Here is a 21,101-nt window from a genome sequence, read left to right on the forward strand (position 1 = left end):
ACATGGCTTAATAAACACTGGTGCATTTTGTGGTATTGTCCAAGAGAGTACTTTGTCACTTCTAGTTTCAGGGTGTCCGATCTTGTCCACAAAGGGCTGGTGTGGCTGCAGGTTTTCTTCCCAAACAAAGCACACCTGATTCTACTTGTTTAATCCACTGGTCTCAGTCTTTGAACAGTGGCTCAGTTGGGCTCCTGCTTTACTGGAATAAAAACGTGCAGCTACACTAGCCCTTTGATGATAAGATTGGGCATCCCTGACCTATTGGGAAATAATTTTGAGTTGAGCACCAATTCAAAACTATGGGCTTTTGTCAGATTATTCTGCATTATATTTACTGGCTATTCATGATATTAAGTCCTGGTCACACCCAGCATTAACATCTGTCTTAAGACATCTGATTACAAATGGACAGTGAGATGTTTACATTTGGTATTTCCATGAGCCTTGAGTGCATCTCCAGTGACTGCTTGTGACTAAAAACGTGTTACAAATGTTTAGTTTTTAAACAGAAGGGAGAGGAAATGAAGAGAGAAGTTTTAAAAAGCAGCTGCTCTCTTCTCTGCATTGATGACACAGTTGATTAGGTGGTTATTTGTTGTTGTGCATAATGCACTGGGATGCTTTAGTGCTAGCGCTATGTTATGTAGTCTTATGTGTTCTTGTCCACCTTCAACTTCAAAGGTTTATAGACCACATAGCATCTCCAAGACCTACTGGACCATGTTCCCACCTGTATTTAGCGCTGTCCACTTATGAAAGGATCAACTAAGACCTAGGTTAATCCCAGGTGTGAACAGGGATAAAGTGACATTATAAATGACATCATACTGTAATGGCTATCCTGGCATGCTGGAGGGCTTCTTCTGCAGACAGGATGTCACTCTGAACTTCCTGGATGTTGTAGCAGGAAAGAGGCCTCATGGTCTCCTGAAGTTTCTGACAGACGTGCTGCACAAGCTAGAACGACAGAGAGAGAGGGAAAAAGAGAGGGAGCGAAGGAGAGAGAGAGAGAAAGAGAGACAGAAAAGAAAGCAAAAGAGAGAGCTGCTTGCCTATTATAATTTGACATTATAAGCTGTTTATATATGTGGATATAATGTTTTGATGTCAAACTAGGCTTTAATGATTTTAACCAAGTATGAATTGTGATGATTAAACTGAGCTGAAGAGCTATGAAAACCTGTTCCGAGCGGCTGGTCTTCAGACCCTGCTGCAGATTCAGCATTTCATCAGGTGTTGTGAATATCCTTTCACTGTTCCTACGTAAGCATGTCTGAATCTGTGGACACAAACAAAGTTCTTTCCAGCTACTGTAATGCAATTAATTTTCTTATCACTAAAACACATAAGGTTGTTTAAAGTTACATCATTTACAAGCAAAGCACAGCACTGATTTTGGCAATATCAGCACCTTTAGCAGACTAACCTGGATAGTGCTCTCAAGAGAGCTATGAATAAATCAATGAGCAGCAAACTAACAAAAGCAGAGGTAAAGTGAAAAGCGTAGGTTCTCCTCAAGAACCTCCTCTGTGACACCAATCCATAAGCTTTATGAAAGAGAGTGAGAATAAAAGGCTACTAATAGAGGAGTTGGAATAACTGACTGCGCATATGAGATATAGATATATATCACTGTTGCTCTCACTGGACGTCAGTGGTAAAGAATTGGAACTGTGTTCATTCGATGTAACTCACATCATTTTCATGCTCAAATTCATGTGAACTCTCACCCAATGAAAGCTCGAGAGTGCAAGAAAGACCCTGGACAGGTTGCCAGAACCATCACAGATTATTATTATTATTATTATTTGTATCCTGTAAATGCCTGTACTAACCTTCTGCATTGCCTCCTCGGTTTCTCTGGTTGGAGCGGTAGGATTGAGCCATATCACTCATTGGAATGGACATGTGCAGTAGTGTGGTGTTCCTTCAAAACACACAGACACACGCACATTGTTTAATAATAAAAAAAAACAGAAATAAAGACACTGACCAATTTTCAAACTTTCTTCTACCTCCTCCTTCCATACACACCTCTCCAGTGCATTGGCCACATCCATAAAACCTGTAGCAGAAACGCTGTTTCTATCCCAGACGAGTGTTCTGTACCAGGTAAAATAGCAAAACAGAAATAAGTAACACAAGACATTTATAGCACCAATGTAGAACACAGGGATATGTGTTCAATGGAATGGATACAAATCTAACAAAGAAGTAAGGAAGAAGTCAACAGGAAAGCTACTTGAGTTTGGTGTTGATCATCAGAGCCTTGGCTAGCATCTTGGCGCCTGTGTCTCCGATGCAGTTGCCGCTGATGTCGATCTTGGAGAGGCCGGAGTTACTACCCAGGCTGTTGATGAGGATGGTGGTGCCCGTCTTCAGCTTGGAGTCGCTCACAGACAAAGACTCCAAAGGCTGTCAGGGGAAAGGAAAAGAAAAAGGAAAAGAAAATTATTTTAGGCAGTTGGTTAGTCTTTAAGCCATGACCAACCGCCATTAGTGAAGGTCCTAGAGTCACCATTATGACCAGTGTTTAAAAGAAAACCTACATTTTATATTCATGTTTACTGAATTCATTTATCTGTTTCTGTATCAGAGCCAGCAGTCTAAACAAAGCAGGAGCAGCTACTGGAACAATTCCCAGAAGCTGCCACTAGCATGTGTGAAAAAGAGCTTTTATAATTCTGGCAGAACAGATTGCTATCAATAAAAAACACAAAAAAGCAATAAAACTGTCCGTTTTTAACAGTGCAATGAGTTCACACCTTCAGATATAAGCTCCAAGATGGCTACTTGAAATACAAAGAGAGTGAGAGAGGGACAAGGCTGACTGCAGTTGAGTCAGTTGTAATGAGAGCTGCCTTAAAGTTGGAGCTGGGTAATTAACAAGGCGGGTGTGCCTCGGTGGAGAAGGATTGTGCGTAATTAAAACCGCTGCATTGCTGGAGGAAAGCGGGGTGGGTGTCTCTGAGGACTCTCCCTCTGAAACCATTATAATGTGCACACAGGCACACACTCACACAACTAACATATATTATCCTACACAGACTACACCTATTGTCTGTTATCATGCATGAGTGTTCTGTAGGTCATGTATGATCTTAACATATAGCGCAGGCAGGGGGCTAGAGATCATGTTCTGTTGTAATAATGATGCCAGTCAGAGACAGCTCTAACTACAGCAACATTATGAATGTATCTAAATCTCCCATCCTGTAACTGTAATGATAGCACAGATGATAATGGCTATGTATGTGTGTGTGTGTGTGTGTGTGTGTGTTGAAATGTTTCTCATGATGAAAAGGTCCATTACTCACACACTCCTCCTCCTGAATGAGCTGTACAATTCTGTGCAGAACATCAGTCAGAGCTCTGAGAGAGAAAGCAATAAGAAGAGGATAGAACATGGGAGAAAATAGAGAAATGATGAGAGGCTGGATAAATGAATGAATGAATGGGTAGATGGATAGATGGATGAATATGTGGATGAAAGACTGGATAAATGAATACATAGATGGAAGAATGGATGAATGGATTCTGTCAATGGAAGAATGGCTTGATGGATTGGTGGATATTTGGATGGAGGGTAAATATATATGGACAATTCTACAGAATTAGTTTGAACTACAGTCACCCAGTAAAAAAAAACGAATAAATAAACAAAAAAGCTATGTTATATTGAGACAAGGATTATGATATGATCTAAATAGACCCAATACATTAACTGAGATAGCAATTAAATACTAAATCAAAACTATAAATACTAAATACTAAAGCAATACTAAAGCAATTAAATACTATAAAACTAGTTTTATAGGGTATTTTCTATTGGGAGACACCTCTCCTAAACCCTAACGTTTGGAAAAGTGTCAGTAGTGCTGTACTGGTTGTACTGATTGTATTGATTTATTGTATTGGCAGTGAGAAAACGGAATGTTCAATCATTTAATTTAATAAAATAATTATAATTAAAGTATAGAGTCACTCAAAGCAAAAGGATTTTAGTCTTAAGCCCAAGTTAAAGTTAAAATGACAAAATATGTTATGAACTCCGCCCGAAGACTGCTGGGATAGGCTCCGGCTCCCCCCCGCGACCCTGACGGAGAAGCGGCTTAGAAAATGGATGGATGGATGGATGGATGTTATGAACTTTGACTTTGAACCAACTTGGTAGAATGGTCCATAAATAAGTGAATGAATAAATGAATGAATGAACTGATAGATTGTGTGTAGATGGATGGATGGATGAATAAATGAATGGATGATGTATGGATCGAAGGACAGATGACCGGATCAACAAATGGATGGAAGAGCAACAGTAATATTACAGAACAACTAAATGCCTCACCTAGACTTCATGGCAAAGTTGCGTCCAAGGGCCAAGTGTCGTATAGAGTGACTCCGGCCAATAGAGAGTACAAGAGTCACCATGTCATGCTCAAAGCCTGTGGGCCAAACACAAAGCAATGTATTATGAGCTTTATAAGTTTTCGGCAGTAAATTTTCTTATACTGGACACTATTGTCTTAAATGAATGGAGTCCATTTTCATTAGCAGATCCGCTTTTAGTCTCATTAACTCATTAGGCATGTAAGTAGGCCCTTAATTCAGAATAGTAAGCCTTCAAAACAACAAGTCTAGGGTTCAAGGGTTAGAGTCGACAACGCTACATTTGTTTGAAACTATTTTGCTAGAAGCCCCCTTCCCAATTTTTAAGAATTTGGCCTTTCCCCTCCTGTTGTCATGTGGCAACAGGTTAACTCAGTTCAGGTGACGTTAATTTTCTGCATAAAATGAAGCAACAACGCTAAAGTATATTGAGAAAAACTAAAAGAATCTGATTACAATTATATTAAACAGCCTTATGACATTAATTAAAATTCTCATGTCATTGCTGCATTTATTTTCTTTTGCATCCCTCACCACAGCCCTCCCGCAATTGCTTCTTGTGCCCCACAATTTGAATACATTGGATTTGGAAGACCCCCAAAGAACAAGCAGTAGCGTGGTAGTCAGAGCCCAAATACAGGCAGGCTGTCACCTCTGCTCCTGTCAAATGCCTCAATCATCAAGTTCACAGCACTGCAGCATAACCTTTGTGTATCTGCTTAGCCATGTATCTGTGTGCACACAGGAGGTGTGACAGCCATCCAATGCACAGTGACCCCTCACAGCACCTATTTTGTTCTGAAGGAAGTGTTGCCCTTGTCTCTAGAACAGTGCGTAAGTGTGGTCTTTAAAAGAGCCTGGCCTTTCACAGCCTTTCAGGATTAATATTTAAATCCGCACAAACGTTTTAGTGGATAGTTTGTGAACTGTGTTTGCTCTGCACAAAATGAAGCTGCCAACACTTTATTAAGAGCTTGCATCCATTAACCATAAAAAGGAAAATAAATCTAAACTATTCTGTGCTTAGACTGGCATGTATTCAGCAATGCTTAGGGAATTTCTGTTGCAAATAGGCTTGCTGGTTCGCCCATGCAGTGTTAGAATCCCTAGATAGCTCTTGCAGCGTGATGAATTCTGTAGCACATTCTTTTCCAGAATTGTTCACAGCTTACTGTGTTGAGGGAGGTGTCCTTGGGAGATACACTCTCTAAACACACAGAACAATTTGTGTCTCTGTTTCTCTCCATGCACCTTCATTCAGCCATATATCATTCATGATCTCATTCCAGCTTTGGCACTAGTAGGAGATGCCATCTATTGCTAGGGTGTAAATGCTTTCACCATCTTATATGATCTGTAAGTTCATGAACAAACTTTTAGCTGGAGTGACATCTGGGGCTTTGTCAAATCTTACCTTACTTTAGGAATTTTATCTTATTTCACAGCATCTTATCTGAACTAAGAAAATCTTAACTTACTCAATCAAATCAACAATTAACTGTCATGTACAGCTGAAATGTAAATGTCAAATTAATCAAGTTAGATGAAAAAAGTCAAACAAAACTAAAGTGCGATAAACTGGAAGTTAAGGTTATTGTCGAGAGTGCTTTGTGCTGTTTATCAGTGTCGCCACTCCCCATGTTTTCAATGTAGAAAAACGCAACATCATAATAATAGTTACAGTGAACTACGCTGCCTTCCACTGCATAAAACAATAGAAACAGGCGGTTAAAACAGAAGTTAAGACACCACTGGGTAAGTCAAAGTTAGGACAGAATTTAGGATATTTTATTATGTTTTCTCATGTGGAGTTACGATAAGACTATGAGCTTAAAAACTGTTGTTCTGTAATAACACTATGAAAATCAGTCCCAAAAGCACAAGTGAACTATTCCTATATAGGCTCTATGATCTTGTAAAGTCAACAATTTTAGCTCAAAAACTGCAAGCTGTTAAAACTGTCCCCAAAAAGCATAGAATAATAAAATGTCCAAAAAATAATTTAGAAATTAATTTTTTAAACATATTTTTTTAATCAAAATGTATCTAAATGTGAATTTTGGCATCCTCCAAAATGCCTTTTCAGTTTAGATTAGGTTACCATGCACTAGCAGTCAGGTAAAAATATTAACTATAAGATCTTGTCTCACTTCACCTTCCCACCAGCTCCACCTGCGATTGATAGAAAACACATAGAAAACACAGAGACCCTCCATACTTCACTTGGAAATACTCACAGTATGGGAAAAAAAATGTGTTATGATTTCCGATACACGTTGAATTTAAAAGCCTCAAGCTTGAAAAAAAGGATGTGCTGGTCTTCATGGCAAAAAAAAAGTACTCACAAACAGCAATTATAAGATCTGATTTTTTTGGATCGGACAAATTGCAATTAGATTGAAAAGGATAAAAAGGGCAGAGAAAGACACAAAGACAGGACAAAGGAGGGCTGGATTAAAGAAGGAGGAAAAGAAAAAACAGAATAAAACAGAGGCTGTACCGTTGTCAGACAGATCTAGGCTGCCAATGGCCTTGGTCTCAAAGATGTGCTCCTGAATTACCTGAGCTCCACTGGACCTCAGCTGCACATGTACAACAAAACATACAGTCCAATCAACAGCACTGACAAGCCAGCAGATTGTTTGATGTAGCCTATAAAGCTGCCCATGTACATGTAAATAGTGTATATCTGTGTGTATGGTGTGTGTATGTGTATGAGCATATACTTCACAGCTGCTGATATCCAGCTCCAGTTCAGAGAGATAACTGTTGGTGGCCAGACCCTGGAGCAGTAACCTAATATAACACATACAAATATGCACAGTTTAAAACACATGATGGGCAAACAATAAATTAAATGACAGTATTAATATTAATCCCAGGTGGTGTTTCTGCTGACTGTAGATCCAAGGGTAGCTGAATATTAAAGCACTTTTACACTTTGCAGAGCAGTATGGCACAGTGTGGTTACTAAATATGTTACTATCTGTACACCGGTTGAGTACCTGTGTCTGTTTCCCATTACATAACAGTAACCATGAAAACAGGCAAGGGTTCTCTAGGCAGTTTTCCACTTGCCCACTACTCTGCACATTTTGTGTTCTTTCCTACTCTTGATACACCTGATCCAACGAATCAGCTCATGAAAAAGACCTAACTGAGTGAAATGGGAGTACTGAAAGCAGAAAACACTAACATATAGGACCATGGGCCTCCAGGACCAAGGCTAGAAACACTGCTCTAGAGGCTATGTGGTGGTGGTATGAATCATCATGCAAGGTAGTATTAACAGTAAAACTTTAGTCTGCATCTGCGTTTATGTGAAGAGTCACAGACAACGATTCTAGGAAAGCCTGTGGGGTTTTCTTTAGAAACAGTGGTTGCCTGAGTCAGAACAAACGCTTACTAATTCTGTAAAGTGCACTATTTCTAGCGCTGAAATTACTCAACAAAATAACTTCAAACATGGGCCTCCATGCAAAGTTTTTCCCTCTGTCCCTGTTTCTAGCTCCATCCACATGTCCTGGTTCTGTACACTTGGTCTGCAGTTTAAGGGGCTAAAAGGAAGGCAGTCTCAGTTCTAGTAATCTTTAGACATGTGGTACCTGAGGGCATCTGGAGGTAGTTTAGTGCCAGCCAGCCCAACATACTTCAGCTTCATGCTCTTAGTGAAGAAGTCTCTTACACTGCGTGTCACCTCCCGCACCTTCCTACAACACACACACACACACACACACACACACACACACACACACACACACACACACACACACACAGAGTACTGTGCAATTTTTGGAAGGATATTCTTCCGCACCTCCAAAGGTGACGTTGGTTGCATTTTCATGATACAAGTAATCCCAAACATATTCAGTGATGTTGATGATGGTCTGGAGTGGCAAGTCCATTGAGACCACCAGCATCTTTTGTTTAATTTGCACATTTTTGTTTTATTTTGTGTCCTTTTTTTTTTAAGTAACAGCTTCTTGAGAATTACATATCCTTTTTTTTTTAAGTAACAGCTTCTTGAGAATTACATATCCTTTCAGACTCATAATGCTGTTTTCTCACAGTGGAAGAATGGACAGAAATGTGTAGATTTTTTCAGATCTCAAGCAAGAGTAGATTTTATCCTTGCTCTAAAAAATAAAAACTTTACGCATTTACGCTTTATCTTATGGTGACAGTTTTCACAGTATAACAGGTCTTTTATTGGTCTAATAGGTCAGTTATTAAGAGTCCTATTTTATCTATATCTTTCGATTTTTTTTGAACATTTGTTTTCCCTTGACTTCCCCCTTCCTTATGCTGTGGATAATTTTATATCTATGCTTATTGAAAAATGAATTACTTAATAACCATTTTAATTAAATAAAGCTCTGGGGCTACAGTCATAACACCTGTTTTAATATAGGAGTTCTGAGCTAGGATCAGTTTTTGTAACTGGTATCATCATCATTATTAGAGCAGGAAGTGCTGATCCAAGATCAGTAAACCATGTCCAATGCTTGTTCATGAATAAAGGGCCATGTGATAAGAAGTGTTTCTTATCTGTGCTGAACTTACCTATGTGAGAAGGGGTTTCTGGAGAGGCTGAGGTAGGACAGAGTAGTGTAACAGCCAGTAGAGAGAGACACAAAGAGCTGTAGTGAGAGAGAGCAAGAGGGAGAGAATGAGCAATCGATGGTAACATGAGGGCAGCTACTTTGCTGGCATACTATTCAAATACAGCTGAAATGGGATTAGATGGAAATGGGACTAAATATAGTTTACTTCAATAGAAAAGCCAAATCACATTAAATTTAACTTCCTCAAAGGTAATTTCATTTGATGCTGAAGGCCAAGGGGTCACTCACTGCATCCAGAGGACAATCAGTGGAGCTGAGGTCCAGATGGGACACAATGTTTTGGGCAGACAGGAACTTGAAGAGATTCTGGAAGAAAAATAGACCAAACTATTTTATTTAAATCCTCGAGCACCGTGGAACTGTAGACCAGGATAATACGAGTGAGAGCAGCTAATTTCCAGGCATTATGCTTTCACATGTAACATACACACTGCATGTCAACTGGTAAGCTCAAACTAAATTAGTCACAAATCAGTTTCAATGTTTACTTGAAGCAGGGGATGCTTCTCTGAATTAGCTTGTGTCTGTGTTTTCTGCAAAGTAAGGTCTCCTTTAGAGCTGCTCTAAGTGTGAACTCAGTACAGTGTAATGACACATTTGATGTCTTGGTTGACCTCTGCGTCATAAAACCAATCTTTGAACTATGCCAGTGAGAAAAGGCAGAGAGATGTAGTCATTAGAGCTGTGCCAACATAATCAAGTCATTTTGAAATATATAGTGAGAAATAAAGCTTATACACTGCCCCATGCACAGAAAGAATTTTTTCATGTATTATGTCGTTCCATTTTACACCCACCCACAAAAAACATTTGTGGTACTGACTTAGTATACATTTAATAAATTCTCTTTAAAATTTCTCTCTCTTTCTTTCTCTCACCATGGCATCCTCTGTAGCCAAACACCCTGTGTTTCCACTCAGGTCCAGGTGGGTCAGTAAGTTGGAGAGAGATTTGGTCTGATAGAGCATATTCGCTATACTGCCCAGTCCTGTAAAAAGACAAAATAACAGTTAGAGAAGATAACAGAGCAAAGCTACATACACATTATCAGGCTGAAGTGGCGCAAATGCTTTTTTCCCCCCAAATCTGACACAGATCCAATGTTTCAACAGCTGTGTGGACACATAAATGTAATCTTTTCAAATCAGACCGAGCCACTCTCGTATGTGATTGGACATATAGATGACTCGTGGCCATAACGGGTAATAAAGGTTCTTTCTTTACTGCAATTGAGGGAGGAAGCCTGAAGTACCTTTAGAAGACAGAGAGACTTTGGAGAGATAAAGCTGACTGAGACCATTGGGCAGTCGCGCCAAACTCTGACTGAGTGACATTGCACCTACAGAAAGAGAGAGAGAGAGAGAGAGAGAGAGAGAGAGAGATAAGCAGGGAGCATGTGTGCCTGGCTCCAAAACACTTGTGTCCAGACCAGTTTTTGCATTTTAGCACCCAGATCAGAGAAAACCTGCAGGATCACCTTTGTCTTCTATGGAGTTAGCAGACAAGTTGATGACATGGAGTGCAGAGGCAGGCTGTTCTCGCAGAGCACAGGCCAACTTTACAACAAAATCCCTACAGCAAAAAACAGAATGACAGAGAGGTCAAATATCCAGAATAGGGCAGAAACACCAGAACAGTACAGAAAGAAAGCTGAAAAAGAAAGGGTAGGCCACTGTAATGTTCAATAAAGTCACTTCAGAGATCAAATCACCTTCACAATTGCATGTTCAAGCAGGCAAATCAGAGAAGAAATTATACGATTTGAAACCACAGAGAGCAGGATAAGATGATAATATACTTGACACAGCTGTGTAATGAATCTTATCAATATTTCACGAAGGACGCCTTTTCATCTCTGATTGCTATCTCCATGCTAAGTATGTGGTGGGGCTGGGGACAAGTTCACACTCACGCTTTGAGTCCGCCTGCCTCCAAGCACAACTCCTGCAGAGCTGTAGACCTGTTAATGAGGTAGATCACCTGCTCCTGCACATCTAGTGTCTACACGATCACACACACACACACACACACACACACACAGAAGAGGAATGGAAACAGAGGTATTTATATAAAAGCGAATAAGAGGAACAGGACCACCACAGCTGAAGTATTTGGGTGCTGGATCATTCCCAATACTGCAGTGACACTGACATGGTGGTGGTGTGTTAGTGTGTGTTGCGTTGGTACAAGTGGATCTGACGCAGCAGTGCTGCAGGAATGGACTCACTGTCCACTCTATTAGTCCTTCATCTGTGCCCACAGGATGCTGTTGGCTGGATATTTTTGGTTGGTGGACTATTCTCAGTCCAGCAGTGACACTGAGGTGTTTAAAAGTCCAGCAGCACTGCTGTGTCTGATCCACTCATAACAGCACAACACATACTAACACAACACAAAGTCAGAGTCATTGTAGTGCTGAGAATGGTCCATCACCCGAATAATAACAGCTTAGTGGAGGTCACACTTTCAAGAAAATATTCAGAGCAGGCTAACCAATTTTATATACATACATACAACTTTCTTCATATCAAACAATCGTGTACAATCATAAACTTGCCTGCTCACCTACAAAGACAAAATTTAGTTCCCTTTCAGGTGTGTAAATCATACACATTTGCACCACACAAATATTTTCCATCAGCATTACAGAAGAAAACAGACAGAAACTGCATTTTATACCTACTGTGAAAAGGGCTTAAAGAAATGGTTTGGGGAAGAGAAATCAAATCTACATAATTTTCCTGTTTACCCCAAATGTAACTGATAAGCCAAGACACGTGTTGAGGTTTGCTTATTTAGCACTTGAGCTACGAAGTTACTGTGGCTAACAAATAAGGGTACAAGGATGCATCAATATGGGAATTCTGAACTGATGTGGATATCTGTTATTTTTCATGTACATGTCTGCCAATGCAGAAACTGGAACTAGATCTACTAGCTTTACTGACACAGATAAATGTAACACTTTTTTGTTCTGGGCTAAAATGCAGTAGATACACTGTAATGCCAAAAGTATTCACTCGCTCATCCAAATCTTTGAATTCAGGTGTTCCAATCACTTCCATGGCCACAGGTGTATAAAACCAAGCACCTAGGCCTGCAGACTGCTTCTACAAACATTAGTGAAAGAATGGGTCGCTCTCATGAGCTCAGTGAATTCCAGCTTGGTACCGTGACAGGATGCCACCTGTGCAACAAGTCCAGTCGTGAAATTTCCTCGCTACCAAATATTCCACAGCCAACTGTCAGTGGTATTATAACAAAGTGGAAGCGATTGAGAACGACAACAACTCAGCCAAAAAGTGGTAGGCCACGTAAAATGACAGAGTGGGGTCAGCAGATGCTGAGGTGCATAGTGTGCAGAGGTTGCCAACCTTCTGTAGAGTCAATTGCTACAGACGTCCAAACTTCATGTGGCCTTCAGATTAGCTCAAGAACAGCATAGAGAGATTCATGGAATGGGTATCCATGGCCGAGCAGATGCATTACCAAGCGCAATGCAAAGCATCGAATGCAGTGGTGTAAAGCGCCGCCACTGGACTCTAGACGCTTCTCCGTCTGGCAATCTGATGTACAAGTCTGGGCTTGGCGGTTGCCAGGAAAACAGTATTTGTCTGACTGCATTGTGCCAAGTGTAAAGTTTAGTGGAGGGGGGATTATGGTGTGGGGTTGTTTTTCAGGAGTTGGGCTTGGCCCCTTAATTCCAGTGAAAGGAACTCTTAATGCTTCAGCAGACCAAGAGATTTTGGGCAATTTCATGCTCCCAACTTTATGGGAACAGTTTGGGGCCCTTCCTATTCCAACATGACTGCGCACCAGTGCACAAAACAAGGTCCATAAAGACATGAATGAGACAGTCTGCACAGAGTCCTGACCTCAACCCAAAAGAACAACTCTGGGATGAATTAGAGCAGAGACTGTGAGCCAGGCCTTCTCAGCCAACATCAGCGTCTTACCTCACAAATGTGCTTCTGGAAGAATGGTCAAAAATTCCCATAAACACACTCCTAAACCTTGTGGAAAGCCTTCCCCAAAGAATTGAAGCTGTTATAGCTACAAAGGGTGGGTCGCCATCATATTAAACCCTATGGATTAAGAAGGGGATGTCACTCAAGTTCATTGTATGTGAAGGCAGATGAGCGAATACTTTTGGCAATATAGTGTATATAAAATACTCTACTTTTCTAAAGTAAAATAAACCCATCATAATATATTGTGTTAAAATATCAGTCCAATGTAAACATCTGTCCAACGCAGATATTTTTTAAGCAAATATTAGCTAATACTTATATAATTCCTGAATGATTGTGCATTCCGACTACCAAGTAATGGACACTAATGTATACCAATAAGCATCAGGCAAAACGCATGCCTAAATGATCTCACGCTGACCTCAATGTGAGTATCAGATGACTTATTTTATGAGCTATGTTTACTGCATGAGATTATTTAACAACTGTATCCAGTTGTTAGGTAATATCGCATAGACTTGCTAATATGGTTTCTAACACTGTGGTTATCTGTAAAAAATAGACTGAAGAGCCACCTAGAAGCCTGAATTTTGTCTGTGCTGTTTTTATAGATAACAGCATGCCATATATTGTCAGAAACAATGTAAGTCTAATTTCAGCCATCAGACAGTGGTCATTTTAAAGTGAGAGTTTGGTGAAAAAAATGAAATTTCTCAACCAAACTATTGCTTTAACATCAGCACTCAGTTTCTGAGGGTCAGTTTCTTGAGCCTGGCTGCAGTGAAGTACAAATATTTATCTACAAATACAGTATATCTGCCTTTCACAATGGGAGCACTCAACTGACAGTTTACTTGACTTTATGAAAATTCTCATCTCACTCTTCACAGTCAAGCAAAGAAAAACAATTTAGACTTGGCTGGAGGCCCAATGCTGACCTTTCCAAATGGGGAGAAAAGAAGCAGGCATGAAGCATGATAGAGCTGATGCAGAACTAGAGAGAATCTGACAGCGTGTGCATTCACACACACACACACACACACACACACACACACACACACACACACACACACACACACACACACACACACACACACACACAGACACACACACACACACAGACAGAGGTAGAAAAAAAAACCACTCTCTTCTCGACTGCTATCTCTCTGACCTATAAACCAGCAAACAACTAAGAATATGATGACTAGAAAGATGAAGCCACAGCAGTGTGAAAGTCCATTGTAAAGTGTTCAGTACCACTTCACAAAAAGACTAAACTTATAAAGTGTTTACGGATTTTTAAAAAATAGTTTATTAATGTTTGTTAGCTCAGACAAATTAACATGCTCACATGTTGCTGGTTACCTATCTTACTTTGCCTTCTCCATCAGTCAGCTTCATGAGATATTCATATTTATCAGACACAGCAGATTACTGTTGTCTTTTTATCCATGTGCTATAACTGCAAATTAAATAAATAAATAATAGCCATTAATGAACTAATGCAAACCCCGCTAAACCATTCATAAATGGTTTTAAGGATATTCTTCTTGTAAAGTGGTACCATTACACACAGTATGCTCCACATACAGCCATTCTTACATGTTCAGCTAGCTTGTAAACTTGGACTTGGTGGAAAGGTGGAAAGTCTGAAATCTGATGACTTAGTGCCTTTGTCAAACCACACTATAACAAAATGGCATGAGATAACATTGGGCATATACAGTCATATATGTTTGAATCTCACACAGACTCAATTCACTCCTTCAGATTTGAGTCTCTGTCTCCTAAACTTGTCAGTGGAGCATCAGTTAGCCAGAACAAACCCCTCCTTAAAGCGTGTGAAGCTTAGCTGGTGGGCTAATAGCTTAAAACACCATAGGTTAAATTCTCTCTTTTTGTCACTCCAGTACCTTTAACGTAATTTTCTCCCACAGACTTCAGTTTTGTTCCTCTAAACTTTTAACAGTTGGGCAGCCAGGACTGAGCCTCTCTTGTGGTGTGAAAAGCTGTTAGCCTGGTGCTAGCACCTACTGCTAACTAAGACAGTACAGGTGGATGCAATGCAAGTGCTAGTTTAGCTACCAGGCTAACAGTTTCAAATAATTTCTGGAACATCAAATTGATTAAATCCAACCAAATCCAAAAACTTTTGTGTTAGACAAGGATCTTTTATCACAGACACCACCACTCAACATTCTACCCCTAAACTGTGTGCCGTGATCACCTGTTAGTTCTGAACGCAACATAATCCCCACATTGGCATATTTTAGTATACTGGATCACAATTCAAGCTATTTTCTGTCATAAAAATAACGTGAATCAAAGTACCCACAAATATATACAGAAGTAATGAGAATGTCTGTGTTTTCAAAGGAAAATGTGAACTTCAGTCACACATTCGATGCTGATTATTCATGTTCATGCATAATCACGCTTGGATTACAGTAATGGTTCTCCACATGGTAAAATTGTTCTTCAGATCGATGGAGAATGTGTTGTATATGGTATATAGCACCTAGTCAAAAATGGTTCTATATAGCACCAAAAAGGGCTCATTTGCTATTTATCCGCAACATCAAGCTTGTAACAACAGAAAAACCCTTTCGGTGCTATATGGAACCATTTTTTAAAAGTTTCTAGATGGAATAAAATTGTTCCCAGGTCAAAACTGAAGTGAAGGGAGGACTGTGCATTTGGCCATAAACTTTGGACCAGTATACATAAGACTCCCAGCGTAACGTGGGGTGATGTTGAGGCGGACGCATGTGCGGAGACAAGCGAGATTTATTATGGGCAAATCCAAAATCAGGGTCAAGACAGACCAGGGTCATAGAGCCAATACGTAGAACAGGAGGGACAGACATAGCGCCAAAATGAAACAGGATCAAAACAAACAATGGAGGCCGGAAGAAACACTAAACAAAACAATTCAAACGGTATCAAACAACACATCCAATACATACATCCAACAAAGACCAGCAAACACACAGGGGAAAACACAGGGCTTAAATACAACAGGGTTAAAGATTGTTTACAAAAACAGGTGGAACAAATTAGGGGCGGAGTCAAGAAAACAAGGGGGCCAGACTGGGAGGAAACCAAACAAAGAAGCACATGGACATGTAAAAATGCAAGACCAAAACAGAAAGCACATGGAGGAGTGGGAGGAGCCAATTGTGACACTCAAATATAACAGCTATTTTTATTCTTTTGGTTTTACGAGTTGTGATCACAGGTAGTGAGCTTATTGTGCGTTTTAGTTGTATTTTGTGTATTTTATGGTTTCTATATTTCCATTTTTCTGGAATTTTATAGTCTCTACATTTCTAATGAGGTATGTTTATTGTGCCTTGATATTTATTTCTTCCCATTATGTTTTATTAGAATGTGAAATCACGAAACATTTTGTTTAACCTTGTTAACCTTACTAAACTTTACAACCATACAAATCTTTATATCAAGAGACACAAAAAGCCTTCCAACAGGACCATTTAAAAAAAATAAAAGAATGTTTTGAGGTTACACGGATTTTTTCTATCTAACAGGTCATACACTAACCTTCTTCATTTGGATTTTCAGTCATTATGATAGCTTTTAAATGTAACAATCTAACAGAGATATAAGTGACTATTTTAAGGCACAAGGTAAATGACACATACCAATTTGAAGTCCTTGCTGCAGATCTTGGTAAACCACTGATTGAAGGAAAGAGCACCTACAGCCAACGCTAAATCTCTGAATGAGAGAAAGACGCAATTTTTTACCCCAGAAGATAAAATGTCATAAAAATGATAATTAAATAAAACTAAAACCAAACAGACCATTTCTGTACATGAAATCCTTAAAAAAGGGGGCTACTTACCGGCTGTCTAAATAACTGAAGTCTAAGAGGTTGAATTCCCGACAATTCTGAACATGGTAAATATTGTCCACATCCTACACAACAACATTAAGAGCTGTTACATTACAAATAGATAGTATCAATACAGAATACAGAAAGTGATTAGCAGGGAAGAGCTCTGACCCACTGGACTTCCTCGCGACATTGGAACTCGTTGAAATCACACAGTGCAGCATAGGTGTCAGAGAAACCCCCTACACCAAACCCCCAAAGAGAAAGCAGGCGGTTAGGGAATCCAGAACAGTATAATGTTTTAGAAACAGTACAGCAGTTTTAGCTATATTAGCCATTATTTGGTATCAAACTCAAATCAGCTGATGTTTGGTGTTGATGTTTGGTTGTTACTAATCTCAAATACACTCATATATGCAGTTTTTGGCACTGTATGACATACATTTTACTGGAGCTGTGAGGCCAATGTAGCCAGAGTTGGGATGTAACGGTAAACATATATCAGGAATACATATTTAGAATATCGAACTTCCTCTATTCAGTCCATGTTACATTTTGTAAACAGAATATTCAGAATACAGTTACCTTTCACATTTGTAATAGAAAGCTTTAAGTATGCTTCTCTCCTAAATTATAAAAAATACATGCCATCAAAGGAACAACATCAATACTTGCTCATTAAGTATTTTAAAATGAGCACGGCGTGTAAAAAAGAACTCCAAAACACCTTATTTACAAACATTAAACCTCCCATTTAAGCCTGAGTAGCCTGATAAATAACTGTTATTAGTCAGTTAGTAAACTCTGAACTGAACAGTAACTGACCTGAACTGAACTGACAAGCTCAGCATTGGTATCGTACTGGACTTGTGCATGCGTTTTGTGGCAAGTTACATACATGTTATTAACTGATAAATCACACAGCTATCTATTTCATAGTCAATTTGGCAAAATTTGTTATTGGGATAAGGCAAATTGTTGGCTTATTTCATGAAATGGCAGTGGAAATATGGGAGTAGCAGCGAACTGAAGCAGGCCATTTGAGACAAAATAATATTGAGCATTTTGTAATTATGTTTGTATTAATTTGAATAATTAAAATGTTCACAAAACATATTAACAGTATAATTATATGAAGACAACTGCTAACCAGTAACAGTAAAGAATATGAATTAAGTACAACAGAATGTTTCCCATGTACTCTAATAGTTATGTATGTATGTATAAATGTATAAGGTTTTTCTGTATTGTAATAGAGTGTTACTGAAAACATTTAAGGCAGTGTATTAAGTATTCAGCCATGACTACTTTTCAAAGTATTTCACCCAAACCTGCATGCAGCTAACAAGGATAGCACAGTGCAAATTGCATGCAAAAAGCATCACACACTTGCCTCAAACCATGTAGCCTCATATCTCCAGTGTAAATTCAATAAGCAAACATATCTTCACTAACTGACTTCTAGGACTGTTATGCTCATGAAATCTTATCTGACGATTAGTTGTCATATAAATAATTGCGATTAACTATTGAATTATGTTTTTTCAATTGAATGCCACTACTAACGTACACACCTAGGGGCAAAGCAGCCTTCCACCCAATAACTGCTGGGATAGGCTCCAGCACCCCCACGACCCTGAGGGAGAAGCAGCTTAGAAAATGTGTATGTGTGTGTGTGTGTACTAAAGTACAAGCCTATAGAGGCCAAATTAGCTGCAGAGCCTCAGTACCGCACTCTCAGCCCTGTACACTCAGTTCCGGATATGATGTCGCATAAAGGGGAGGCTTGCCATTTACAATAGAGAGAGAGTAACATATGTATGTATAGATGCCTATCGCCAGAGAACTGACTACTGCATAATGTTTAAGAAACCCTCAGACATCAATCTAAAGAACCATTTACCAAGAACTATGTAAGCATGAAACAGACCCCTTGAAGAACCTTCATCCATCCTTTTTAAGAGCGTATGGGTTCAAAACACTAGTAAAATAGGTCAAAACTGATATATACTAGCACGCTAATTTCACAACCTCAGTAATCGCTTCATCTGTCACAAAAAACACTTGAACGTGCACGATAGGTATACGAGTTCATCCTCGTACAAAACTACCACCTCACTTGTTCTTGAAAACCGAATCACTACATACTGTATACACTTGGCGCTAAAAAAAACTAAAAGTCACATTAAAATTCTCTTCGAAGGGCAGGAAAGTGTGACTACAATTCTGAAATGAACCACTAGAGGCATACTTGTAAGAGACGTACTTGTATTATTTCTACTTTCCAAAATTAAAGGAAAGTTCTGGGTGATTGGATCTGGTGATCTGGTACACATTAGAGATCACTCAAGAATGCTACAACTCTGACACAAATACACTGCAAACAGAGCACATTATAGTCTTAAATCAACACTTTCAGTAGAGTGAAGTGTGGTACTGACCGCAAGGCCCATGAGCTCCATTCAGCTGCTCCTCAACTCTGGAGCTCAGAGAACACAATCTGTCCTGAAGCTCAGGAGGAATCTTCTTCAAGAGCTTCCTGAGATAAGGAGAATGAAAGAGACAAAGAAATGGTTAAAGGTGTGAGAAGCATTTTTCATTGTTTCAGTATGACTCACTAACCACTGATTATTAATATGCTCCAGTTCCATTGCTGTGGTTGTTTCTGGGGAAAAAAAAACAAAAACACTCTCTATACATGTGGTTGTGCTGTTTTCCAGACATTACATGGGGGAGTGCTCAGTAAGGAAATTAAGGCCACTGCCTTCGTGCTGTTTTTTAGTGTTATTCACATCCAGCAGCGTGCTTGACAGATACTCTGTGTCTTTTAAAGGTCAGGGTGGAGGAAGTGTCAACCAAAGTGGTTGTGTTTCTATTACAGCTAATTAAATCATCAGATTAATTTACACAAAAAGTTATGGAAAACTAAACATCAGCACAGCACCTACACTACGTTAGCAATTATTTGTCACATCAATTGTGATAAACAAACATACATGATGTATATTTAGATATAATAAACTGGACACCAAAATTGATTTTGGATGCCTTTTTTAACATTTGAAGCATTTGGGGAATAAGAAGTCATAACAAATTATAAGAAGAATATGCTGTCATTATCTATTTACATTAATTTGCCAGTTTTTTGTATTGAGGTTTGATCCATTTCCAAATATGAAGCATTGTGGATAGTCATTTCCTTGCTTCATTCTTAAAGTTATACATTTTTTTAGAAATAAAAGTCAACCTTTTTTATATTATTGAACATATTGAACGTTTGAATGTCAGTGAACTGAACGCTGCAGGTTAAAGGTTCTTGGCTTACATATACACTTTCAGGAGAAATATTTATTTAGCATAGAACCTTTACATTTTATGGAGGTTCTTTAAACTTTGCAAAAAGGTCTCTACATTCACACATCTCACTTACAAGATTGGTTCTTTAAAGAACCTTCTAATGAAAAGATCTTTAGGGACCCAAAAAAATGCTTCTATGGCATCAGCCTTAGAGCTAGAGAGTCAGATAAGCGCTGGGAGCCAGTCCTACAGTATTTCACAGGATATTCTAGAACTCTAAACTGATGTAATAGACGATTAGAATCTCTCAGTGCTGTCTTCAACACTGATACATGTCATAAAATTAATTCACTGACAGATTCTATCCAACACATCACTTCTTCGAGCTCATTAAAAGACAATATTGTCTCAACTGACACTGTTTGTAGGTAACCAGTGTTACATTCCCTTAATGGTTCGCTGTATGTTCTGTTATAGCCTGGTCACTCACCCTGGGGACGAATCTGGGAAAACTTTCTTGAGCGAGGCGGTCACATGACTGACCATGGCTTCCAGGTCTTCCATCGACATCAGGCTGAGAGAGTAAATCTGCCTGTCTGTTTCAATAATTACCTGGTGCAAACATTTAAACACACACATACACACACACAGAAGGTAGGACAGAGATTGAGAGAAAACGCACCCACCTATATTTTCTCAGTGGTAGTAGACAGCAAAGTGGATCGCACAGTTAAGAGCAGTGTACTAAAGCAGATTAGTGAGGTATTTCCTTAATGACACCAACCAAGAGGATCACACACGTCTTTCCGCAACCTGCTACACCATCATACTGACACACCACAAACCACACACACACATACACACACACACGTTTCCTCTCTAAACACTCTAACAATCACTCACACAATGACCGGCAAAATGAATCCTGCTGTTCCTAAAGATGTGGCTCACAAAAAAATC

General features: G+C 39.2%; 1 protein-coding gene across 1 annotated transcript in view; it reads right to left on the bottom strand.

Moving 5' to 3' along the window:
- The window catches only part of carmil2 (capping protein regulator and myosin 1 linker 2), a 78,899-nt gene that overhangs the window by 42,928 nt on the left and 14,870 nt on the right, over nt 1-21,101 (bottom strand). Inside the window, 22 exon segments of the mRNA XM_017704202.2 lie at nt 832-960; nt 1,184-1,282; nt 1,839-1,869; nt 1,871-1,930; nt 2,038-2,106; nt 2,246-2,418; nt 3,321-3,375; nt 4,352-4,448; nt 6,893-6,974; nt 7,119-7,188; nt 7,998-8,102; nt 8,956-9,032; nt 9,246-9,323; nt 9,896-10,005; nt 10,270-10,356; nt 10,495-10,589; nt 10,930-11,018; nt 16,651-16,726; nt 16,854-16,927; nt 17,016-17,086; nt 19,286-19,383; nt 20,632-20,753. Of these exon segments, the coding sequence (XP_017559691.2) occupies nt 832-960; nt 1,184-1,282; nt 1,839-1,869; nt 1,871-1,930; nt 2,038-2,106; nt 2,246-2,418; nt 3,321-3,375; nt 4,352-4,448; nt 6,893-6,974; nt 7,119-7,188; nt 7,998-8,102; nt 8,956-9,032; nt 9,246-9,323; nt 9,896-10,005; nt 10,270-10,356; nt 10,495-10,589; nt 10,930-11,018; nt 16,651-16,726; nt 16,854-16,927; nt 17,016-17,086; nt 19,286-19,383; nt 20,632-20,753 (1,947 nt within the window).

Source organism: Pygocentrus nattereri, chromosome 7 (assembly GCF_015220715.1).
Source record: "Pygocentrus nattereri isolate fPygNat1 chromosome 7, fPygNat1.pri, whole genome shotgun sequence".
NCBI classification, from domain to species: domain Eukaryota; kingdom Metazoa; phylum Chordata; class Actinopteri; order Characiformes; family Serrasalmidae; genus Pygocentrus; species Pygocentrus nattereri.